Source organism: Colletes latitarsis, chromosome 4, assembly GCF_051014445.1.
Source record: "Colletes latitarsis isolate SP2378_abdomen chromosome 4, iyColLati1, whole genome shotgun sequence".
NCBI classification, from domain to species: Eukaryota; Metazoa; Arthropoda; class Insecta; order Hymenoptera; family Colletidae; genus Colletes; species Colletes latitarsis.
The window spans coordinates 42,243,445-42,270,177 of record NC_135137.1 but is presented as its reverse complement, the minus strand read 5'-3'; the positions used below and the strand labels follow the sequence as shown (position 1 = coordinate 42,270,177).

General features: G+C 43.2%; 1 protein-coding gene across 5 annotated transcripts in view; it reads right to left on the bottom strand.

Annotated features, from left to right (window-relative positions):
- Nucleotides 1-20,548, bottom strand: part of LOC143341237 (cell adhesion molecule Dscam2) — a 176,226-nt gene extending 155,678 nt beyond the window's left edge. For 2 of the 5 annotated variants that reach the window (XM_076763989.1, XM_076763993.1), the window contains exon 1: nt 20,183-20,547. In XM_076763989.1, the coding sequence (XP_076620104.1) occupies nt 20,183-20,306 (124 nt within the window). In that variant the 5' untranslated portion in view covers nt 20,307-20,547. Of the gene's footprint in view, nt 1-20,182 lie in introns of all 5 variants that reach the window. The other 3 variants (XM_076763990.1, XM_076763991.1, XM_076763992.1) reach the window with 2 other exon arrangements.
- Between the last annotated feature and the right edge of the window lie 6,185 nt (nt 20,549-26,733).

Sequence of the window (26,733 nt, the reverse complement as noted above, 5' to 3'; positions counted from 1 at the left end):
CCAGTGTGTTCTGGCAGAGTGCCTCTACCCTTTCCTGTCGACTGTTCCACGACTGGAAATATGATTTTCGCGTTAAGGTTTACAAAAGTTCTCTTTAATGGCGTCGAAAGAATAAAATTCAGGTCTCCTGTCTGGTTGCGTCCTGGGATTTTTGAGAGCCAGCCTGCCACGACTAATTGTTTAAAATTACGACCATATCCGCGTAATGCGCACACGCGGTTCCCGACCGCCCATGAATCACAGTTTATGGCTTTCTCCAGGCAACAAGCTTAGTTTCTTGGGGTATATACCCACCCGATTTGCGTGCTAACGCTAATATTCTCGAATGGCAGACGTTTCTACGTCTGGAAAGTACCGCTGAAACAAGATAAAGAACGCGGGGATAAGTCTTTGGTGCTAATATTCCTAATGGACTTGTCGGCGGTACGCGAGAATAATAGCCTCGAATTTGCGAGAAACAGGATGTCAGGATGGAAGTTTGGAATACAGAGCCGTGGGTTTTCAGTCGTTTGGAAGCCATCCAAAGTCGGTCGATAAAAATATTTCTATTGCCACGCGTTGCTTGTCTCGCTGATGACGTTCAAGGGAAATTTAAAGTACCTGTTGACGGCAGTCGGCATAAATGTTTGAGGCAGATCGTATCGTTTGCAGAATCCAGTCGACACGTTCTCGAAATAATAATGACTTTAAGGGAGGCGAAACAAGACAGCAGATTCTCCCGCTAATCGATGTTACTTTGGGGCCAGAAACTGTGCTGTTTTGCAGGATGGCGTGGCGATATACCGTCCATCGACACTTCTGAAATCGATTGGTCGACTGAAATTTATGCCCCATTATAATCCATCGGAATAATGTATCGTCGTGTAAATTGGACGATAATGAAAATTGACGGTATAATAATTCAGTAAATTGGCTACGAGCGAAAGCGGCGAACGTTACAAGTTGTTTGCAGGTTGCGATCTACACCCTCCCCCATCCCTCTCGTTGTTCGAGGGAACGTCAGAAAAGAGGAGAGTGGGTGAAATCCACCCCGTCCGGGTCAATTAAAATTCCGTGGTTCGAGCGCGACGGGTGTCCCTTTTCTAGCCATAAATTTCGTCGAAACAAGGTCGATTTCGTGGCAGCGAAACGCCCACGCCGTTTGGTCATTGACTCGTGATTCAGGGTAAATCGCGATTGATTGCCATTACGCTTGCGTGCTCGATGCAATCGTTAATGGGACGAAATTGGAGTAGTCGGTTAACCGTACTTGGCAGTATCGGGGCTCGACCAGCTAACCGTTACGTATCGTTTCTCAAAGCGGGTCTTGCTTCTTTACTCCGTGAAATTAAAAGTCACCGACACGCTTAATGAAAATCCCAACGGTGCTATATATTCCAAAATCCTGCCCCGAGCGACCCAACTTCTCAACTCGGAGCACCGTTATCGTCCGTCTCTCTGACATTTCCAGCTCCTCGTCTCGCAAATTTTCCTTATAATTTCTCATCCTATTTATATTTTTAAATCCCCTTAAGTTGGCAATGATCTTTAAATTCGACGTCGCGTAAAAAAGAAAAAGTTGATTTTTACAGATTTGTTTCCTCTTGGTAATTGGCAGGAACTCGATAAATTAATTCCCCGGTCGTGCACCTTTTCAGAAAGAATCGCGTTATCGTAAAGTAGGAGTTATTATAACTCGACGCTCGCTGGCCCCGGCCATTATGATGGAATTAGCGGAGGTAATCCTGCACTCGCGGCCCGATTCGAGCTCCTGATATTTGCCGAGGCACGTTCAAACCGTGAAAAACCGATAGTCTGGCCACGAAGGTGGAAACGGTTCGGACACGACCACGGTTTTATGCAGTCCTGTTGCAACCGAACGGATAACTCGTCCGAGAAAAAGGAAGAATCGGTTCAAGCTGCCATTCTCCTTATTAAACAACGATTTAAAGATACACCTCGCGTACCGCGGGACCAGAGGTCGAACGAAACTGGGACGTCCGCATTAGTCTTGTAAACTACGGTCGGAATATCCGACTAATAAATTTTAATTTATAATGCTTTCAAAATAAAATATTCACAGAGTTTCACGCAAATCCTAATCTCGACACGAGGGCGTTCCGACAGGCACCATTTTGATGCAAAGAGTGCAAAGAACAGACACTTCCTCGTGGAGCCATTACGCTAAAGCCTTATCTCGTTTTACGGAACAAAGTTAGAATCACCCTCAAACTATTTAATCCTCGAGTTTCCCGTACTTTAAACGCGTGTTTCGAAAATATCCTCGACGCAGTGCCATCTTTTTCCCCCTTTCTTTATAAAATTCACCGGTCCATTCTATCGCTTCGAAATGGTTCGAGCTCGATAGGACGGTCCTGAAACGCAATGGAAATTTCTATGAGACAGACGTCGATAAAACTCAACCCCGCGACACCGTCTGGCGTTCTTGCCGCATAATAATGTCGCGAGCGGCGAGGAGTCTTAAAATCTTTAAACAGGATTATGCCCCTCGACGGTGGACCGTATCCACGGCTTTCTTCCCCGAGCTTTCACAGGGTGTCGCGTCACGGAGCCATTAACCGCGAATTTAAGGAACCGACGTGCTACTTGGAAACGGCATTTGAAAAGACGTCTTCGTCGTCCATAGCTCGGGCCAGGGAAAGGTAGCCTGGGCGCATTTTACAGCGTACTTCCGTAATGGCTGGACGATGGGACGGGGTCGGTGAATGGGCGAAACCGACGCGAACGGGACGGCGGCGGAAGAAACGCCAAGGAAAGGAATGAGGGCTCGCTCTGATCAAGAGGTAAACGAGCGTGGCGTGGACTGCCTCCTCTCATTATCCTCGTCGAGTTATCGTACGCGATGCAACCACCTCCAACCCAGGCCTTTGTTTCCAACGATTTCGACTCGCAGAATATCGCGAATCCGCCGGGGATCCGAGCTACAACCCCCCAAACAGGGCAGCGTTCGCGTGGTTATTTACCTTCGTTTCGAGGATGAACTCTTCCTCGAATCCAGGAAAATATTGTCGTTGTAGCGACGCAGTTATGAATTCTGGTTGGTCGATTGTGTTACGAGGGTGAATCTGAGATGGTCATGAGATTGGGCTTGGTTGTTTAAACATTTCGGGGAATGTTGGTCGGTCAAAATAGCAGGCAATGGCTGCGTGCAGTTGTCGAGGAGGTCGAGTTTTACGTGGACGGTTTTGGTCGCGAAAATTCTTAATTGCCGAGCCTAAAAATGCGATCTATGTTGAGTCTCAACAGTCGTATTTAAATAAATCTGATTCTATTATATCAAGGATGTTTCTTGCTCTACTTTTTCTTTTTGAAAATCAGCGTTACACCTGCGAACCTTTTCCGAGTGAATCTTCCCCCGTTCTTCGATCGATTCTCCGTTTGGTCGTTAACGCGATTCACGTGCAGGTGTAATGAACACGCCAACGAAGCCACGGTTGCGCAACCTATCGATAGTAATTCGTCGTTCGACGCGCCGTTGGACGGTAGATTGAAAGCGGAAAACCGGGTAATTCTTTTCGCGTTGATCGGTCAATTATTTTAGCGTTACAGAAAAATTTGACACCGACGGGACGTTTTTGTTCGCGAAATCCATTAAACGGGATAAATTACGACGCTCGTCAATACCCTTAAAAAGAGAAGTTCGTTCGCGGCGCGACTCGCCTCGCGTTACGCCGTTGTTAATTTGCTAATTAATGCGCAACTATTATACGCGCGGACGTTGGTGGGTATTATATCGACGAAGCGATTCAATCCATTCCCAGTGATACAATTACCGTTCGATACAAACTATCGAACAATCGACGGTAACGGAATAACGCCGACTTCTCTTTCAGCGTTATTGTAATCGATTTCGGGGTCAAATAAATTTCCCAAATACGATTTTTCCTAACCTGCGCGTACCAACGAATTTCTAGAAAAATTCGTGGATACCCCTCGTCGTGCTTCCAACATTGGAATAAAATTTTTTCGGGAAGACTCATTAACAATGTCGAAGATACGAAGAGCCTGTCCTGATAAGCGAAACCTACTTCAAGAATGAAAAGGTATAAAAAGGATCCCACGAATGTACGGCCTACTTCTCTGCTCTACCGTTTTCATTTGTTTCCAAGTTGCAGCCATTGTTTTGTTCCAATAGTTTTGGAGCCGGTATAACGGAGTCGATTTGAAGTATTTAAATGCAACGGGTCGCTGAGAATTCTGCGAATTCATGGTAGTGTACGAGCAGTTCCATTTGTTCTCTCGAGTAATAATTGACGACTAATCACGGTTTACCATCGTGATTTACAAATGCTTTTTCGACGAGCGATTTCGATAACAAACGAATAGGTCCTGTCGGTATTATTATTGCCAAAGTCGTCTGACCGCGAATGTTTGCGAAATACACATCGAAAATGTTAGAGTACTCGAACAGGGTTGTCCAAGAATCCACAAAATACTCGAAGCTTTCGAAAGCGTACGAGTGACTACGATGGAACGTCTACGAGCTTACATTCGGATGGAAGCTTGAGTGCTTTTATAACTAATTAAATTAACGTCGATTGATGCTGCGTCGACCGATACTGAATAAAGAATAAAACCGTCGGATGAAAGAAAGCGACTCGCTTTTAGACCAGTTTGACAGGATCCATTTTTATTTATTTCCTTAGAAGATGATCGAAAAGAACTTTTCGTTACCTCAAATTTCATATTTCATTCTATCGTAATATTTTCTTCTAACAATGGTTGATGGAATAAAAGACAGCTTTTAATTAATCGAAAGTATTCGGCTACTTCTGTTTTCGATTCCGAGAATTCCATTTTTTCCATTTTTTTTTTTTTTATACGTACACGTATATAACTGGAATAACTAATATTGAAATTTCATCCCGAAAATCATCGAGAACAGTTTTGAAACGCGTATCCAGTTCTACCATGTTACGCTGCTATGTTAAAACGCGTATCATTTTTTGTGGACTTAAAAAAAACATTTACCGCCGGTTCGAAAAATCGAATCAAACACGTTTCCTTCGTTACGAAATAAGTGGGCGGTAGTTCCAATATTTATTAAACTAAAATTCAACCGTAGAAAGCGTTTTTCGTAGAGGAAAACCTCTCGAGAGTTATTTATCGTTCCATCTCCCGAAACGCGTGCACTAGGAAGAAACGTATCAAATAACTGTTATTTGTTTTTAGGCGAGCCATCTAGAAATGCAAAGATTTATGTTCCATTTAAGAAATATGAAGGATGACCGTCGTCTCTTCCCCCGCGATGTCTCGTATGTCGCATAAAAGGCTCTCGAGGACCCTGAACATCGAAAAGGGACGCTCTCGCTGGCCGAACAATTTCGTAAAAAGAGTTTTAACGTTTCCGTGCATCGATCAGATTCCTAATAATTTTATCTTAAATTTTTAGATTACTGATAACGATGAAACATGCTTCGCTGGCGTACTATACTGCGAAATATGAAATATGATCTATCTGCCGGAGGGTAGTTTCCTCGACATTTTGCCCGCGTATTCCGCGTATCCTTTCAATGTTTTTCCTGAAAACGAGAAAAACTTCAGGTCATCGATTCGCGATGGAGCAGCCCTTATGTTTTCTCTGCCTTTCCACCATCCGAGCCGTGGAATGTCAGGAATCAGGGATACGCGGAAACGGCATCTCGAAAGGCGTGTTCTGCCTGTCCATGCGGGAAGGGGCGATAGATCGGGCCGTGTAGGCGATGGTTCGATGCATTCCGTGTCGTAGATCCATTGTGGCCCCAAGGATTACCGGAGTGGTTCAATGAACGCCCGGTCGATCCAGTCCAGTGCGGTAGCTCTGCTCGGTATTAACCGGGAACGGTAATTAAACACCGTTCCCGGTAATCTTTCGTTCCGATAACAAGAGGACGTTTCTCGTCCCCGTGCACCGTCGTTGTCGGTGAAAGTTGAGGCGTTCTTTCCGCTAAGAAACTCGTTTAATGCCCGTCAATGCCCGGAGTCTGTCTATTCGACAAACAACGCGCTACCCGTGGCTCGCAGCTTAAACTTTGTTCGTAAAACCCTGTGGGAGAAGGATAACGGGGGAGGAAGGGGGGGCGCGTCTTTGCGGCGTATCAATTTAACACAGTTCCAAGGAAACGATACACACAACCGCTCGTTAAGAGGCATTCGACTTCCACGTCGAATTCCCCGGGCACCGCTCATTATGGATTTTACGTCGCCCCAAAGTATTCGCTCCCGGCGAGATAAAGGCGATGGATCGTTTCGAACGACGGGCCCTCCGACCCTGTCCTTTGAACCTCTCAAACGCCCGGAATCGCTCGTTAGGGACCACCGGACGCAACCACTATCGCGAACCTCGCGAAACATGCAAATAAAATTCTAATCTTCGTGTTTATTTCCGTACCTAACTTTTTAATCGTAGTTGTAACGATAAAGCGATACTTTATTAACCCTTGTTCGTTGTTAAAGGCTTTAAAGAAAGTGATTTCCATTCACCAATTTGGTAAAAATCAACGTAATTCAGTTTAAATTGAGAGTCCACTTAAGAGTTGAAAGTTATCCGTTGTAAACTATCCCCTGTGGTGCATTTGCCCTCGATGATCAAGAGTATCAGGTGGTGGGCATACGCAAGGGGTTAAACGAGAATATTATTACGATCTTTTCGAAGAAAACTACCCCAAGTGTTCGATGAAATTTAGTCTATTCTCAGGTCAATGGACGAGTCCGCAACGGAGAAATTATCGATAGCAGGGATTGGCGATTTGGAAGGGTGGTTTGAATGGCGTTAAACAGCGTCGAGGGTCCCGAAAGGTGCGTCCGGATTTTTCAAAGTGCGAATCCTCGAACTAATTTGGCCCGAGCGGGCATCAAAGAAAAAGGACGTATCCGAGCGTGGGAGGGGGAGGATTCAGCCGTCCGTTCTGCATCGACTTCGGTGAATGGACCCGGAAGGGTCGAAGGGCAGAGACGGTTGCCCTCCGCTTGAATGGATGGCTTCTGGAACGGGTCAGAGGGAAGCGTCGGTACTCGTTATTAGCCGTGAGTTTGCGCCGTTTCCATCCTCTCCGTCGGCCCGGTTGCTGAGTAAACACTTTGATTTATGTGGCACGGTACCCCCGATAAGGATAAACCGAGCCCCGAAGGGACCAGGGGGTGGTTGCATCGTTGCACTCAACGCATACAATCCGGCAACTCGTTCCTCCCACCCACACGGTCGGTTCTCCTGTAAATTTTCCTACTATCCTACCCCCTCCATCTCTCTCTCTCTCTCTGTAGAGCTCTGTTTCTACTCTGTGTGTATCTTGTCTAGTCTCTTTGTCTTCGTCTATCCGTGTTTATCCCATTCTTTGCCCCGGACCCCTCCGTTGGCTCCTCGACGCCCACAACCCGCCACGCTATGTACACCCCCCGTTTATATACCGTGCTCCGTGCTCCTATATCTCTGTCCCTGCGCGTCCCTCAATGGTATATCGCGGTTCGTGTACGTGGTTATTACACGGTTCCGTTGCAACGGCACGCCTGTGCATCCAGACAACGGGTATCCAACCGCGCGCCGCCAGAAAACAGGAGAAGCCTGCGAGCGACACACCGACTACTCTCTCTCTCTCTCTCAGCTTTCAACGAGCCGAACCGCGAATCGGGAATCGAGAAAGTGCCGTTTCATCGGTTATTCCGCGGAGGGGAAAAATAATGTACACGACAACCAGGGGGGGAGGAACGTTTCGATAGCTTTTCGGATAACCGCGGCGGGCCCTGCGGTCCGTTGAATTTTAAATGACGCGCGACACGCGACCGTGAACCCTACGGATCTCTCTGCCAACGATTTTTCCTGAATTTCTTCCAGTGCTTTGTTTTTTTTTTACGACAAAGTTGTCGACTCGAAAAATTCGCCAAAAATTTGCGAGTCGAGACGTTTCAGCGTGGTTTCAAAATTACCAAAAATTGTAACAATACTTGTGCATCGAGCTAATGAATTCGATGTGCATTTGACTGTAAAAAAGCGAAATGACACCGCAGTCGTGTAATAGAATATAACGAGGCCGCGGCTCTAACGAACAAAAAGTCGTAATGATATTAATTTGCAGGTGTTTCCACGATCTGTTTACTCCCACAATTAAGCACATTACACGAACGTAAGATTCACGAGTAAAAATACGATCGTAAACCTAATAATTGATATTTCGTTTGTTAAACGAGTAATCGAAACTTTAAAATAACAGAAGGTAGATTCAACTCGTGATTGATAGAGCAAGTAATAGTTGTGTACGGCAAATTACGTTGGTCCCCCGATGCTCGTTACAACCGTGCTGGACCGTATATAAATTTAAGTCGTCATAAATTAAAATAAATTTGATTTATATACTCGATCCCATTCGTTAATTTGAATGGAACGACTTGAATTTATAAACACGCTGCGCCACGCCGTTGGAACGGATCGTATATCTTTTTTTTTAAATAAACGCAGCGTTGATCAGAGCCCAAACTCGACTTCCACGATCGAGTTAGCGCAAGATGCAAGTGGTATATTAAGCAATCGCCAGTTTCCACGGGGAAAAAGACCAGAATCACGTCTCGCCAGAAGCAGATTTCGCACTGTGCGAGGGCAGTATTTCCATCCACGCCACGCAACACGGTTTCATTCGATTCCTTGATTTATCGTATCTCATAAACACGATTACCGTGCGGTTTCCTCGGCTGGGAATGGTACACGCACGGACAACGAGCATCCCCAGCCAGGCCCGTCTTTCCCTGCCGTAAAACTGGAGCCCATAAATGGCACACGCTGACGCTATTTAACGACTTTCGCGAAACCAACGACCGAAAAGCAACTTGGCGTCGCTCGTCAAACCGTTCCCGCGCGAATATACGCGTAGGTGAAATCCTGGGCGCGTGAAATTAACACCTGTAATCGCATAGGGCCTCGTTACACGCAGCACCAACAAATAGAGACTTTGCTATTAAGAGTCCAAAAATTTCTATGCGTAAAGATGCCACTGAATTATTAAAAAAAAATTAATCTGTTTTCATTACATTTTGAAATTCGATCTAAACTAATTCTGTTTCAAGGAGTAATATCGCGGCACACCCTGTATATTTCCGTCGGGGCTTTTCTATTTTCCGTCTGTTCCAACAGAAAAAAGAATTCAACGTTTACATCCGCGCTTTTCGTTCGGCCATCTCGCCAGATTATTCCTTCGCCACTTTATTTCCTAGTCCCGTTGCTCTACGCCTTTCCTATATATCTTTTTTTTTTATACCATTCCCGTTGGTTCTTCCCGCGTCCACCGATATTGAATTTTCATCATCCAGTATTACCTTCCTTTTTTGTTACCCGCTATCATCCTATATTGATTAATGTATCCATCTGTTTCTTCGTGCTCCCGCTTCCGTTTTATTATTTCTCGTGCACCTTCTCCCTTCCGAACCAGGTACAGCCCCGATTTTATTTGCCCTGGTCCTTTTGCATTTTTTCCATTCTACCTGCCCGGTAACCGCTACGGCGCCGATAATGAATATTCAAATTTCAGACGAGACACAGGCACCGACGGATACAAAAATTGAAGAGTGATGAACTCTCGCGATACGCTCTACCCATCGATTTCTCCGTTTTTCCCAAAATACCTCCCCATTTCGATCCACGCAATCAAATAATCTCACTTCTGCTTTGCTACACTGACGCAAAACCATTTAAGTTTGATAAAAACCGTCGCAACATGCCCTACCCGTACACGAAAACGTTTATATACCGAACAATTTGTTTAATGTCAATCAATATTCAATATCGTTCGCGGAACCGATACTCCGATAATTTTAAAATATATTTAAAAAATAATAATTCGATCCTCCTCCACAAGCTCCGTCAAAAGTTCGCCTTTATCGAGAAATTCCACGAGACGGTGAAAATTGAGAAACGGTAATCGAAAAACGCTCGACGACCATTAATTATTTATTCGTCTGTTCGCAATCGTCATCGATAAACAACGACGAGAAATTTTAAACAAAATCGCGCGACGCGAGGACTCGTACCAATTTAATTGGTTCTGTTTTTCTCCGCGTTTCCGATCGAATTCCTCCGAAGCGAACTCGATGGGAACCGACAACTTCGGGCGTAGATTAAACGTTTAACAGTCCGTGAACCGACCAAGTTGAACGTTTCCTTCTTAACGTTCGCTTTAACGTTAATACGCATAATACTCGACGCTCAACTTTCGAGGCGAAGTAGTTGGAGCCGTTATTAGTCTGACGGGCGTTTGACTCGAGGCAACCTTATCTACTGCGTGACTAGATGTCTAACATAAGTAGAGCTTATCTGCTTCCCGTTTCGAGCAACTTTCCCGGAGATCGCTTCCACGCCGTGATTGATCGCATTTTTATTACATCTGCCGCCTTCGTGTTACTCGATCCGGTAAGTGGTGTCTCAGAACTTCGTCTTGCGGACACAACATCCTGATTACCCGTCTTACCAACCCCCCAAGTCGACCTAATTATACCTCACCGTAACTATTTCGAGTAGAATGTAGTGTTCCATGCACGTCGATGAAGAAGAATTACCGATTTCAAATTAAATAATTGAGTTTTCAGCTAGTCCTCTGTTGTCATCGAAGTAACCAAAGTGTATCGAGTTAACTATTTGATTGCCACCGATTTCGACAAGGAAATTTTCTTTGGAAATTTTTAACATAGTTACGAATGGAAAAATTTAAACGAAAATTTGAAACCCGTAGCGAACACGAGCAGATCTCGATCGGAATTTGACACTCAAGCGAGGGAGTACGTTGCAGTTGCTCGTTACATCGCCAAAACAGCCATTTCTATTATAATTAAACTAATTGCTTTTCCAACGATACGACATGACGAAAAAAGGAACCAATACGCGGGCAAATTGTATGTATAAACAGCAACGAAATGCATTCGATTATTATTGAGTTGTTACCGCGCTGTTTGTCCGATCAACTCTTCCCTGTCTGTACAGCGTTCAAATATTTGTGCTGCCCCATGAAATCATTTCGCAGCATGTAAATATAGAAAAAAATACATTGTTTGTGTGCACGCGCTAACTATCGGCTACGAAAACATGTTATTCTATCGTTTATGGATTATTTCGTATCTTCGATAAATACGAAACGATCCATTGTACGCTTGAAGCTGCACAGGACCTGACCTCGAAACAAGGAACAAATTATTAACGATTACTGTTTGCTCTTTACGTAACTTTTTGGGAGTTTATTTTATTGGTAATTATTAATCTAGCGAACACAATTTCACCCTGAATATTACATTCTCAATATGGTCTCGACACTTTCGTACGCAAAATGACTAAAAGAATAACCATTTCTCACGTTCGTCGAGTGTCACAAAGATGATCGAAAGTAAAAAACAAAACGTAACAATTGTTTCTGACGCAAGAATCGAGCAATCGTTCGAATTAAAATTCCTTGTGCGCCCCGCTCGAATCAAATATCGAGCAGAACGCGAATACGCGAATAGATCGTAGTTTACGCGCGCGTTTGTTTGGACGCCTAATGCATGCAGCGCGCGTTGGGCAGGAAATTAAAGTTCACGACTGACGGGCAGCGCGAACGACTTCCGCAAAATCAACGATCCCCGTTGTTGGGCAGCGACGTTCCATCAATTAACCCTGTCGTTGATGATAACGCGGACCCGCGTATCATCATAATCCCAGGATATGTGTTTCGTGGAACGTTACGCGCCGTTTGCGCTTCCTTTTTGCGAGAAAATACACCTAATCACCCGGCAACGAGGATCTACGTCGTCGAACAAAGGCACACGCAACGTGCAAAGCTTTCAGATCGAGAATAGAGTGGTCGACTCAAAAGTACCGAATGAAATTTATTTGAAGGGGGGAAGAGCAATTTTATAAATTACAAATTGTGTCTAAGGCTATTAAGTAAATAATAAGCCCCTAAAAGCTACGAGTAATTCGTGAGACTTTAAAAGAAAACTCGTCTTGCGTAAAATGGAATTAGATTTTAATTCGACGGAGTCACTATCAAATAAATAAATTTTTCTACGCTGCGAGTGGAAACATTTGCAAATGACTGACAGAAACATGGTTGGGTTTCTAACTTTCCGTTCCGAGTATATCATCCCAGGACTCTTGGACATCTGCCTGCAGCCTAATGGTTGCAATTGCTCGTGGTTAGGCGCAGACACATGCGGTATCCAGCTGTCCAAGGAACCCAGATTATGGGCGTTATTGTGGTAATAAACTGGTACCCGAGCAGCAAACGCTTTCGCGATCCAAACGAGCCACTGAATAAAATGATCCACGCTCGAGTAAAAGAAAGCCAGAATAAAGGAAAAGGTTGCTTCTATTTCGTTCGAGATTCTCGATTTTTAGGGTCGAATCGTTCGTTTACGGAGCAGCGAGTATTTATGTACTGCGATATACATCGGAGCTATCGACTTATAAAAGAATCCCGGTGACTTCATAATTCCTCGTAGATCCCGGTGTTAATCCTTTAATCCAATAACGATGAAAGCGACGTTCGATGTTCGAACGCACTTGAATTGAAATCGGAAAAGACGAGCCGGGATCCTTTGGCCGCTGAGAGCGTTAAGGAGCTTCTCAAAGGAATCGGGAGAGAGGCTGCTCCATTTCAGCGGCCGATGAAAGAAGAATATAAATGCTAAGTGTTCGCCCTCTCCGTCCGGATCGTCTCGCTCTGAACGTACGTACGTAGAATCTCGCCAACGATCCTTAAAGAAAACTTTTTCGAGAAGTAGCGACGCGGTTTCGCGCGACTCGAGCCACTCGAGATCGTCGAGATCGACGTTGGTAAACCGGTTGATTCTCCCAACAATTATTCCTCTATGGCTGACGCAGCCAAGTCGTCTCCATTAGAGGCATTAGGTGGCTGGCAATTGATGCGCTTCAGAGACGCGCCTCCTCCACCGTGTACCAATTACCTTCTGCAATCGCGATCTCAGGGTCATGGAAACCATCGAATTCGAGGAAAAGGATCGACGATATCAGTATTTTATCAGAAAAATGAGAAATCAAGTGGACGTCAGAATTGATTCGTGGTTTTTATTCTACCTCGAAGCTACCAAATATTGTATCTTCTCAACCTGGATATAATAAATAATTTCACGAGTTACGAGTTTTGTTTCAATCACAGAGCATTTTCGAGGCTCCCCTGGTTTCCCTTGTAACGGCAGACGGATAAGTTACCGCGTAACGTTATTAACGTGAACTTTCCATTTAATTTCACGTCAGCAACGTTCAAAAGGAACATTAGTCCCTCAATTTTCAGCGTATTAACCTGCCGCGTAATATGCCCGGGCGCGAAGGGTGTCGTAATTTATTTCAAATCGTGCTCGAAACTCGACTGAAAACCAACGATGCAACGATATTTTAATAATTGTCGTCGAAACCCCGCCAGCGAAATCTTGTTAAACGCGAACCGGTCGCTAAACGCCGAAAATTGGAACGAATTTCGTCGCGTATCGATTCGTAGGCGTTTAACTCGGCCGGAAGTTAGCGCTGGGCGTAGACGAAAGAAAGGATATATCGAGGAGGACGAGCCAAGTGCTTCCGGCCCGAAAGAGCACGAATTTCTGGTCAAATTTTATCGCCCGGAACGAAAACGATTTTATCGGATTAGGTGGGAAAAACCTTTCCGATTTCTGAACGGGGCGAGAAGGAAAAATTATTTTCCATTCTTATCCGTAATCGTCGGCCACCGTCGATTGAAAATAGACTTCAGACTCTGTGGGAGGGTTCGAAGTAAACTTCGAGTCTTTATCGAGCAGCTTCTGAAATTGCTTTTTAAATTTCGATTTAGATTTTTCGTATTTTTTCTGGGAAAGAGAATTAAGCAATAGAGATCGGAATACATTCGTTTGACGACTGGAGGGCTCGTATCGCGAGTCTGAATGAACTTCTTCTGCAACGGGTGTAAACAACAAGTGGTTGAAATAGCGCAGAAGAGATCGGAGTGTTTGTTTGGTTCTGAGATTTGGATTCGAGCGACGCATATATCTAAAAGGATCCTAGGAATGCTCGTGGAATGTTCAGCGCGAGAAGATAAGTACTACGAACGTGGATCTGTGTGTGTACAACAGTTTACAAACTGCAACACGATCGAAATGCAATTTAATTGGCAAGAGTCGACTAAAAGCAGAACGAACGAACGAGTTGAGTATCAAAATGAAGAATAAACGGTAAGAGTATAGAACAGAGGTTCCTATATGATTATATAAATATTGAAAATTGTCTCACCGTCGAATCCATTAGCAATATCTGGGCAAAACAGTTTTCAAACAATATATTTTCAAATATCGTAATCATCGATCGATACCCATTATTGTTACTACAAATAAACATTGAATTTAATTTTGTATCCATGGTATTTTCTATAATATTTATCCTCTACTCGTTAAATGGAGAGAGGAAGATTATTAATTTATTATTTCGAAACTGTTATCGAATACTCTCACGATAATCCCTTCTTTTCAGACCTAAAGTTTGAGAGCCCCTGGGGCAGAATAAATAACGAGAATAATTGAGTATAGTTTAAATCAGTGTCAAATAACATTAGCCGCAATTAAGGATTCGAATAGGCTAACGAGCTAGAGCCAGTTTGTAAAATCTCTTAAAATTACAACCGAACTGCACGAGGCTACTCCTACACATTTATTATACAGGATGCGTTGAAATTCATGGTACAACCCGTAAGGGAGTTATTTTTCACATGAAAATAAATAGAAAATGCGGACTAAAATTTTTTATTCCGCGAAATAGACGCGCGATACTTCATACGGTCCCTTATGGGCTAATGTGTCTGGCCATATCTCGTTATTTCTACTTCTTTCGACGTTTGTGAATATTAATGACCGTACCGTTACATCGATTTTTCTATCTAGTAACTGTATGTGTCTAGTAGGCTTCTTACAAGCCAATTACACGTTTTTGACGTGTATTTTAAATTTATTTTAAGTAAAAATATGAGACATATCTTTGGCTGTAGTCTACATAGATTAATTATTTAAAAACTCATATTTACGTGCACTCGTGTAGAAGTCAGCGCTACTACCAAGAATTATCACCTAACTATTTAGAATCGATTCAAACAAACACCATTTTATCGCTATAAATACAGACACCAAACGCAAGTAGAAATATCAGGATATAGTTGGACGCACGAACATAGTGCCACGCCTTGTATTTAACCTGTTCGTCCTCTATTCGTATAATAAATTTGTTGAACATTTTTGTTATAACAATGCATAATCAATAACGCACATATCGAATGAATTTTTCCCATCGGTTATCTCGAAAATAAGGCCCCGCACGAAAATCCTTTATTCCATATTTTCATTTTCTCGTGTAGAATGATCATATTTCCGTTTGTGCCATCAGTTACCGGATACCCAGTTCCAAAAATGGGTTTAGCGCAAAAACGTTTTCCGAGAATCGATGACACTGGTAACGGAACAAGCTACCGAAAATCCGAAAAGTTTCACCAACCTCCACAATGGTTATCGTTAAAATAGTCATGCGAATCGGTGTCCTCTCGAATCCATGCTTTATCACTATATTTATGGTACGTAGACTTCTAACGAATAATAACACACAAGTTTCCCTTTTTCGATAGTTTTATATAATTTTTGCCAACGTCTTTATATCGAAATTTACTCAAACACCGAATCGAAACGTTTGATATAATGCTTCTGCAAGACTACATGTCCAAAATCCGACACCAACTAGTTGACGTGGAAAGAAAATGGACACTTTTCAGACAACACGCGAAGAGATTAACGTCGTACGAGCGGTTTAACTCTACGATCCAGTTCTCGTCGTTCCAGCTTCGTCCTCGTTTTCCAGCCCTTCCCCCCCACGTCCTTTGCGGTCGACGTCTGGCAGGTGACCCGGTTGTTACTATTCAAGAGTCAAGTCCGGAAGTTAACTTCACACTCAAGGGTCCCCTCCTCCCTTCCCCGTTTGACTACGGACTAATTTCGCGATGCAGCCGTGCAATATCGCGTACGTAGATCCCCGCGATTCGCGCGTAGTAAAGTTTTAAGGTGACTCCCAACGCCGCGCCATCACGGAATTCGGTCCAACAATCTCGATGGATCCGAGACCCCTTTGCATTTTATCGCGCGATTACGCGGCCACTGAACGTTATCGTTCTCAACCCGCCGAACGTGTTTCACGAGATTCAAACCGACGTTACCGCGAACGTCTCGCATTTCGATCGATTAACCCCTGACTGCTCCTAGTAAAAATCTCTCACGTAAACAGGAACCTTTAAAATCGAACTATCGCGTGAAAGAAATTGTTCATAATGCATATTTATGCTCGAGAAACTCTGTCGATGAATATTAAAGGAGGGTCTGTCGGAATCCAAAGTTTTTATATTCTGTAAATCTCAGAGTCAAGATGTCCAATTAATATTAAATTAAATGGAAGCTCGATGAATGTGTTTACTGTTGTACTGTAGATAATAATTACGTGTTGTATATATAATATGTAGCCCTTAATGTTCGAGACAGCTTGTCATGGAATTCCAGGCGTTAAGTGGTTAATTCAACGTTAATCAATTCGACGTTCCAGGATGTCTCTGATCCAGTGTCCCTGTCGCGGTTACGTCGTCCTGACAGAAAGGAAATGGAACCTCAGTGGCAGGAGATTGACGACGCTCCTATCGGAATTCCTATATTCTGTTTTCTGATCGAGAAAATGCTACAGACAGTAAGAAATACCGAATCGCGAATCGTTAACCAACGAGGGGAAGTTAAGCTGCGTAAAATCTGCTTTTTAAAAAGATATTGATACTCCTCGACGAACCGTGAAAAGCTCTTATCGCGATTAAAGTCGGAAGAAAGGACCGAAACGAGGAAAACGTAAATAAGAAGCGAATTCTACCTCGCGATTCACAAGACGTGGCAAATTGCTTTCGAGATACGAGTTCGATACATCTGATTCAGACAGTCTCTTCGATGTTTGACACGCGAGAGACAGACGATACTGTTAACGACTTTGCATCCGTGACAAAAGATGAAACGAAACGTTTAACGCGATCTGTCGTTCTATTATATGGAAATTTTCTAGAATATCTTTATAACGAATCTTCTCTCAAGAGCGACCTACATTTCGTTAATTAATGGACGAGACAGTCTCTCGAACTGTAAACAATCTTTCGAGGAGAACGTTGGGAAATGGGAAGCGTGAAAAACCAACCAATTAAAATTGTCTCACGTCCGACACCCTCCCCCCCATTGCCTTCAAATTGCAAGGGTGATATTTTAATCGAAACGAGACATCGAATACCCTGTATTTTTCAATGTGGAATTGGACGAACTGGATTGAGAAAACTTTGTCGTCGAACTTTATGAAACTTCTCGTATCGTTTGTCTTTTATATATTTGGGGAATCACGGCAAGGTCTTTACGGGGTGGATCTGCTCGCGGGAAACGAAAACCGGACGCAACCGTAAGAAGAAAAGCCGATCAACGTCGACCATGGCGGCCATCGCGAGGAATTTTCATTGACCATCGTCTATTAAACTTTCTGCGCGAAATCCGTTGTCCCCTTTCTTCGTTCGCGTCGCGAACGTTCGCGATACAACCGAGGCTATAAGTTTCACGCCGCGCCATAAATCCAGCAACGGTTTGGTGGAGGCAGTTTAAATTTTAAGAGGAGCGCGCGATAAACCGCCGTCCAGGGTATCGTGCGTAGCGCCGCCACCGAGGAAAACGTACAGGAGAGCCACTTTTATCGGCGATATTTTCCATCGAGACCAGCTCGGTTCGCGGTAACCCACGCTGCTTACTTATCGTTCTAACGATTATTAGTTTTTCTTTTTCTTTTTAATGCACGACGTCGTTGATCGCGCCGAACGGGGACGGCTGGTTCGAATGAAAACAACTCGACCAGCATTGTTGCACCGACAGGCTAATTAAGCGATTCGGCTAAATGTTATTTCACAAATATTTCGGGCTCCATTCAATTCTGCTGGCTTTTTATCGCCGGTTCGTAGGAATATTTTCTGAAATTCGAGACGTTGCTTGGGAGGGTTCTAGTACGAGTTTTCTAAAATAGTGAGTAAGCAACCCCTAAGTTGGTTAAAAAGGGACAATATATTAATTATAGAAACTTTGGAAAGCACTGCCTCGAAGCGTTCCACCAAGATTCAAATTAAAGTCTTAAAAATAGCGAACAAATATATCTCAGAAATAGGTCAATTGTGATCAATTTGTATCAGAAGTGGAATAAATACAATATTGTGTGCAATAGAAATTCAAAGCAAAGGACACTTCTTCCAAATTTAAAAAACTATACTTGAAAAATATAAAAAATTGTTTACCAGCGTGCAGTGAAACAAAGAACCACTGATGCATGGAATCCGATATGGGTCAGGACTCAAGGATGTTTGACACGACCGACGTTACCCACCCGTTACAATTTCGTTGTTCCAGTAAATTGAAGGATACGTTCCCTGTTCGGAATAATCGCATTTTCTCTACGAATGGGACAGTTTAACGAGCCGCAAAACTAACAACGCCAGGACGAGCGTGCCCCGGCTCCCCTCGCTCCCGCGAACTTACCGAAATCTATTTGGACTCGAGTCACGGACTTTCTGGTCGTTCGTTAGCTTTTTGCCGCAGTTTTACCCCGTTCCGGGGATCAAAGGTGGACTAGTTTGCCTGTTACGAAGTAGCAAGAACTTGCGATCCCCTCTTCGATTCGTAATCCGACAAGGGGAACTCGTACGAACGAAAGTACGGGAGCTTATACTTGGCGAAACAAATACTGCGATCTCGAGCGAATTACAAACTACGAAGACGATGGGAGCCTTAAGAACCGAACGGCGACGATTTTAGATCAGCATCGTGGAATTTTCCAACAATGGAACTTTAAGAGTCTGAGGTGGTCCCAAAGGTGAGCAAACGATAGATTTTTCTTGCGTGTGGTAGCAGAGAACGCAAGGCGAAAGGGTGAAGTTCAGCAAATTACTGTAATAGTGGGCAACGTGATCCTAATTCTATTACGCGACGTAATAATACTCGCCGTTTACGTTAAACTAGGAAAAAGCGAACCGAGACGAAAGTCAAATGCAACGAGGCGAATTTTTAAAGGAGATTTTTGAAATGAATTCACTGTTGGTAAAAATATCGTATAGCATAAATTAATAATTGGATTGTCACGGTGAAATATTTTACGGAGAAAAAAGGAGATTTTTCTCACGTCGCGAACATCAATTTTTATATCTTCGTGACAGCATATGGAAAACATGACATCCGGTAATAGAGAATGCAAGGTGAAAGGGTGAGGTTCAACGAATTACTGTTTTGCAATCTGACCCCATTTCCATTCTATGACGTACTAGTTCCCCTCCGTTTTCACCTGACTCGCAAATGTTTTATTTTCAATTTTAGTCAACGATTTTATTCGTCGCAATGAACACGAAAATAAGAACAAAATATACACGAGCATCTATACTGGGTAAATTCCCAACGATGGGAAGAGATTTAACGTTCGAAGTGACTTTTCTTTGCAATAACATATTGCTACACATATTCATGATTTAGAATCAGAGGAAATGAGAATAGGAATCTGCCTCTATACTGTTATACATGTTGCTTAATGTTCTGCCGAGTATGTGAATGCGTGGAGATCGGCAGATGTTGGTTGTTTATTGAACAAGCAGGACAAGAATAATAGTAGCTCTTGCGATAGCAAAGAGATAGGTCGTATTCAAATGGCCTGAATAAATTTATATTTAATAAGTCTCATAACGATGCCAATTTTACGAAGTACACTATCGTTTTTAAAATAAATGGATCTTTAGGAAAATACACGAAGAAATCGAACGTTTCGTCTGAAATACAATGCTACCCACTACGATTCAATTCGTTATTATTTGCTAGTTCGTTCCAATTAAATATAAAAAATTCCACGTATCGGGGGATATTTTCGGAACGTCGACCCAACATACTCTCGTTCTAAAGATAAATTTCTACGTAAGAACAAACCCGATAAAACCAAGGGATCTCCAAAGAACCGCTGCGATTCTGTTAATTCAAAGGGGACCGAGGGATCCGCCACGGTCAGCGAATCCCAACGTTGTCTTCCGAGACCCTTCCGATCGTTCTTACTCGTCACGCTTTTACCCTCGCAGCAGGATCTACCTCCCTCGCGGAAGACGCGTAGTGCATCGATAAACGCGTGAATTGGTTCACTTACCGCGTACGATGCTGATGACGACGATCCAAAAGGGCAAGCTCCGAGCCACGTGGCGCGTAGGATCGACGAGCAGATAGCGTCGCATCCTGGCGCACCGTCCACTCTCCGAACGATCTTCGATCATGGCGATACCGATTCGGGGTAGAACCTCGAGGACGGGTAGGTTGACCGCCGTCCGGTTCGTGCCCCCCGCCCGGAGTTCCACCGTCTACAGTGCTACTCCCTTATTCGTTTGTTGGTCGGTCGTATAGTCGTCCTCGGTGAGACTATATACCACGGTTCGCGCAGCAGCGCGATGAATCCTGTCTCTCGAGCACTCGCCGCGTCGGGCGCCAGTGAGAGACTGTTCGAGTCCGCGCGCGACAGGTTCCCGCGGCGATTCGCGGCTCGTGGCCGCTCGGCTATCCTCGAGCGTCCTCGGCATCCCTCGGTCCACCCTCTCAGACATCCTGCGCCGATCGTCGGCCAGCCACGGGCCACGGGGGTTGCACACGCACACACGTGCACACAGACAGGCCCAAGTACGCGTACATCCGCGTGGTTACGAGGAACCTCCGACCGCAACTCAGCCCGCGCACCAGGGAACCCTCCACCCCTGCCAGCTCACCCCTGCCGCTACGTTATCCAGGTACAACTCCTCCCTCTTCGCGTCCTTGTCCAGCTTGCCACCCTCCCTCCCCATAGCATCGTCCTACTACGGCAATGCCCGTGTTCCGTGCAGTATCCACCGCGTAACACCGTCGGGATCACCACCGCCCCCACCCACCGTCGTCCAGCGAACCGACGACCATCAACCGACGACCTCAAAGAGCAAGGGAACCCGGTGTAACCTTACGCCGTCGCCGCGAACGCAAATTAAATAGCGCGACGGGGGATACGCGGTACCGATTACCCGCCCTTCCGGCCAACTTCGTTTCGTTCGCTTGTCCTGAAATTATTACTTCTACTACTTTTTCGCCCCGTCGTTCCTTTACGCGACTATCGAATTTAAGCATCATGTAGTAACGAAATTTATTTCGTAGGGTGGAAGCTAGTCACGTGCATCCCAAAACCACGGAATCCTGTTATATTGTTATTTGGTTTACATCGCGAGCACAACATTTCAAAATCAGAACTGTTAAAGTTTATTCGAAAGCGTTTAACTAGGCTCAGGCTGCGGGCGACAAGCAACAACGCGGTTTCATAGTTTCTACACAAAGTCCCTAAGTGTAAAAATATGAATAACGAAATCTAGGATAAGTATTGAAAACTTTTACTAACACGGAAACAACGAGTCGTGGGGTAATATCTCCGAACCAGTAATTGTTAAATATTAATTATTAAACGGCACAATGGGAAACGACACGATGATTGTTCAATTTTGTCGATCGTACGTTAACGTAATTTCAATCGACGTGTTCTTGCGTACACGAACACTAGTCGGTATTCCTTGTATATGCATTTAAAAATACAATTGGGATAAAATGAATTTCCTGGGTGAAATTAAGCGGAGAAATTAATTATTAACGGATTGTTTTTACTGGGTTTCCGAGCGAGTATGTAAACGAGGAATAACGAAATATATTATTTCATACTCCACGTAAATTTGTGTCGTAGACGCACATAAGTCTGTCTAAACAAAAAGTGAGAGACGGGGGAGTCCTTCCGTCGCGGGTCTTGAAAGTTAATCGAGAACAGAGAGTTGTAGAGTTGCGGAGATAAGAAGTTTTAAAAAGAATTGTCAGAAGTCTATTTTAATCTACTTGAATACATTGTTACTTTAAAAAAGCGTTATCCCTTAAGACCTGCCTGACCTCCTGACATTCCTTCACCTTAATTCTACAATAATAAAAATTGTACGAATTTGTCGTTCCATGGTGCTTCTATTTAATCGTTTGTTTATACGTACCAAGTTAACTCAGAATCTACCGAATCGATTTTGATTAAACCACCCCTATTCTGTTCCGTATAATCAGGGAACAGGACAGACTATTTATCATCGCGCCTCTATTCAACGCGAAAGGGTAAGTACTAAACAATTATAAATAAAACATAATGGCTGTTTGTTCGTACGTCAGGGGAAGACGGCTAGCAGTATTAAAACGTATCCCTAGAGTAAACTAACTTAAAATATCGGTTATACAACATCGGAAAATTCCAACGAGGGCATGTCGATGATAGTCTAGAAAATGCTCGTTAAGATATCGTACGAGCGCTAAAAAGGTGATTCTACTTAATACTGTCGTTTAGATGTTCCGTTTTGTTTCTTTTTTCTTTTGGTTATTACGTAACCATATATGGAGGAAATGGAGTCAGTAATTACACTAGCCAGGCAGATTAAAACACGGAGATTCGAATAATACTTTGCCGAGCAGCAGCGTTACTCGATAAAAACGGGGAAATAGCGGTGTTCAGCGAGTGGACAGTTGAAATTATTCGCATTTACCGGATTTTTAATCGCGAATTCTATAATGAAGAAGAAGCTTCGCGGGATAAACGTTCTAGGTGGAAAATTGGATCGAATAACGATACTCCCATTTTAACCCTCCCTTTAATTAAAATGTGTTCCGTTTCCTGTTTCGAATTGTATAAACATTTCTTATTAATTCCGGCACGATATAATCGGGAAATATTATAACTGTGATGATAATCGTCGGACGGTGAGCGCACGTTAAACGAGAACGATACGGAGAACACGTTAAATCGAGATGGAAATTCGATTCCGCGCGGGGAATTATTTTCCAGGATTTCAGTTCTGGTTTTCAAATGTCAGAGCCGAAGGTGAGCTCGATAATCGACAACAAGTGACCTCGTGCAGCATCAAAGAGCGGTGGGAACTGTTATCCCACGCTGTTGGCGCGGCCATAGGCGCAAATTAAATAGAGATAGAGCACACGATCGACTGGTTTCGTTCGCCTATATCGTCGACTGCATCGTGTTCTCGATTATGTTGTGCCGCAGAGGTGGGAGGAGCAAACATTCACCGGGCAGAAATTAATGCATTTTTTCCGACGATCGTTATATCATCGAGACATTAATTTTCAACTAGGCCTGCCACTATCCATCGAATTTTTAAAAATCGAAAGGATCGAAGGAAAAACGAAATTACGAACGTACCTATTTTCAAAGCATTTCGATCTAGATTCGTTTCTTTAGAGTAATGTAGAGGAAACCATACACTAGTTAGCGAATACGTGGAAATAATTTGATATTCTCATCCTAAAACACATTTTAAAACGAGAGTTCGTGACTGGCTTGTTCCGCGATTTAATGTACAAAAGTCAAAGAAAACTCTTGCGTATTATCAAGGAAAATTAATTGGAGATTATCCTGGATCTAGTAACATTAATCGCATATATTTCGCCAGTATTTTCGCAAGCATCGATCGAAAACATGGAATACTCTTCTGTTAATTAAAATTAAATCTATCTCTGTAAAAAATTGTTTGAAAACGTAGGCAAGAGTTTTATTACGCGGATGTCGTTTTTCTTCCAGCCCGTATTTTCGTAGTTTTTGTTAAGCGGACTGCGTTCGTGTTTTCAAACATAAAAAATTTCCACGGTATAGGGAACAAAATCTACAACCCAATATTAAAATCTGAAATTATTCGAGGTTGAACTTTACGCGCAAAAAATTCCCAAAGGACGCCTATTTTTCACCCCGCCTGACCGATCGAAATACTCCTTTAAACAGTCGTGACGCACGCGTCGGATTACTTTTTCTAGCGTTTCCAATTTCATGAATCTTTTGACGTCCGCTACTCCCCTGGCTACGTAATTAACTTACCGATACTTTACTTTTGATGTTTGCTCGCAAACTGCAGCGCTAACGGGTCATCGGAATCGAATTTCGCCGCGGGGAATAAGTGAAATATCAAAAAACGCGGGGCTGGTTACAATAGATGGCAATCTTCCTTCATCTGGCGAACAGGAGTTCGCAAAATGAAGCACAAACATTCGAAATAAAATACTAACAAACGGTGGAATGAACTATGGCTACTTTCTTCGTCCGTTTGCGATAACCAAACATCGATTCGATAGGCAGGGTCCTCGGTTAAAGCGTAAGCTTGTTTCAGAGTCGCAAAGCAAAGAATAAATTCTACTTGGTGGGAAGAAGAACGAATACTAGATTACTTATATTTCCATGGAATCTATACCACGAGATTTTATCCCCGTTTCGGGATACGCGTCGCATGAATGATGGAAGAGACAATGGCAGAAGCGCGAGCGACCCTTCATCCCCTATCTCTCTGTCGACATTACTTTTCTAGATTCTACACCGCGAGAAAGGAACGTCGAAAGCTACAAGTGTTTCGAGAACGTCATCGAAAGCTACCGTTCGATTCGCGAAACAACAGTGCGCGCCATTATACGAATAGATTGGTGAGCGATTTTTATTGGAAACTGATACGTGGACTCGCTTTCCGCCAAACGAAATCCATTGTCGTCGAGGCTCGAAGCCCGCCCGACCACGCAAATTGTTGGGGGAACTCCAAACTGGACAAGAACATGCCCGTGGATCGTTTGCGGCTAAACTCTCCGCCATGATTACCTTGTTTCTGGGATTATTTGTCGAAGGAGCGCGTGACTGTTAACGTCTCCGTACCAAAGGTTCGCGAACCGCCATTTTGCGGCGAATTAATGTCAGGAAACGTTACGAGATTAATCAACCCTGGTTGTACATCGTGCACCGTATGCCCGACGAATATCCTAACTCAAAAACGAGAAACGGAATCGTAACAACTCCTAATTGCTGCCATAGTTGACCCTTCAACAACGTGGATTGCTTTGTGAAAATTAATGATTTGTGAAAATATTGATATGTATAACTCGATTTCATTTTATTACGTATTTTAAATTTAAGGAATTTATCTGATTGCCTCGTGGCATAGAACCGTCGAACCAGTATCGATTAGAAACACCTGGTACTATTTTTGTAAAAGTACATTTTTAAATGCTACTGTTTCGATGCTCGATGAATTCGCTGTTAGAAAAATAGAAAAGTTAAATAAATGTAAAAACTTATACAGGGTTTCGGCCACGCCTGGGAAAAATTTTAATGGGAGATTCTAGAGGCGAAAATAAAATGAAAATCAAGAATATCAATTTCTTGACTGAGGCTTCGTTAAAAAGTTATTAAAGAATTACATTAAAAAATTTCAAATCGTTCTAAAAAAATTATTTTCGGTTGCAGGGGTCAATTATAATCATTTTTGGTCAATAGACATACGCCCGAAATCCTGCGCATTCTCGAGAAAAAATTCTTCATTTCGTCCTATTTTGGCCTCTAGAATCTCCCATTATAATTTTTCCCAGAAGTGGCCGAACACCCTGTATATGGGTAGAAGATTCTTGAAAACTATTCCTAAAACATCTCTGATACTTTCTAACTGATTTTATTTGCCACAAAAACAAGGAAAGGATTATGAATAGATCATAATTAGCATTGTTATGCTTCCCGTCCCATATATTCGTTACACGCATCACATCTAAGTACATATATCTTTTACATCGATTGATCGTCAAACATTTTAACGTGTACATCGTCAGATACTCCTTTCGTAAAAATTAATTATTACATAGGTTTAATGTATACATAGAGAACAAAACAAAAACCTTGGAAGTCCGAGCGCCGAGTTACCTTTTTCATTACTTTGTTTGTATCGTATCGGTGTGCTTCCAAGAAATCCTGAATAAACACTTTAATTTCGTCGACTTCGGAGTTTTGGGGAACGGATTTTAAAGCAAGTATCGCGCAGAACTCACGCGAGATAATTTTTCCTCGATCCCAACGAAAAATACGGTTCCCGTAATAATAATCACGGCGACTACGCGAGATACGCGGACGGAATAATTTACAAGATAAACGCAAGATACAAATTGCACGAAAAAGAAAAAAAAGAAAAATACAGAAAGACAATCGTGAGTTCAGACGGGGACAGGGATAACGTAATTTAAAGCTGCAACGAAAAATACGACCGTTACGCCGGAGCTTTCACGAGCAAAGATTGTGCCCCGACTCTAGCTGCGATTTGTGTAATTGCAAACGCAGCGTTAACGTTTTTAATTAAAATAGACGGGTCCACGATATCGTAAAACTTCCATAAGGCCGGCAGTTGAATTAGTCGGGGGCACTCGACGTTTCGAATCGTACTCTTTTACGACTAATAGATTACAATCTCGTCAAACAAGTTACTCGTTGAGCTCTATCGATTAAAAATTATTTGAAAAATTAATGACAATGTACGATGGCCCGAGAGAAAATATACCATCTTAGTCAAGATTATATTCTCTTAAATGTTATGTTAATATCGTAGTCTGTACAGGCACGGCTCGTATCGACGACGAGACATTTTTTATTCGAACAATTGCTACGAAAATAACGGTCACGGACAGTCTGGCTTCACAGAAACGCGTAAACGAATTGGCCCAATGTTTCCAATTCGAATCGAACCGATACCGCGGTATCATCGATTCGCAATGAAAGCAATTTGTCGACTAGATATGGGCACACGTGTCTATTCAATGGCGTAAAACCCGACCGTCTTGTATTCTCGTACGAGGCACACAACA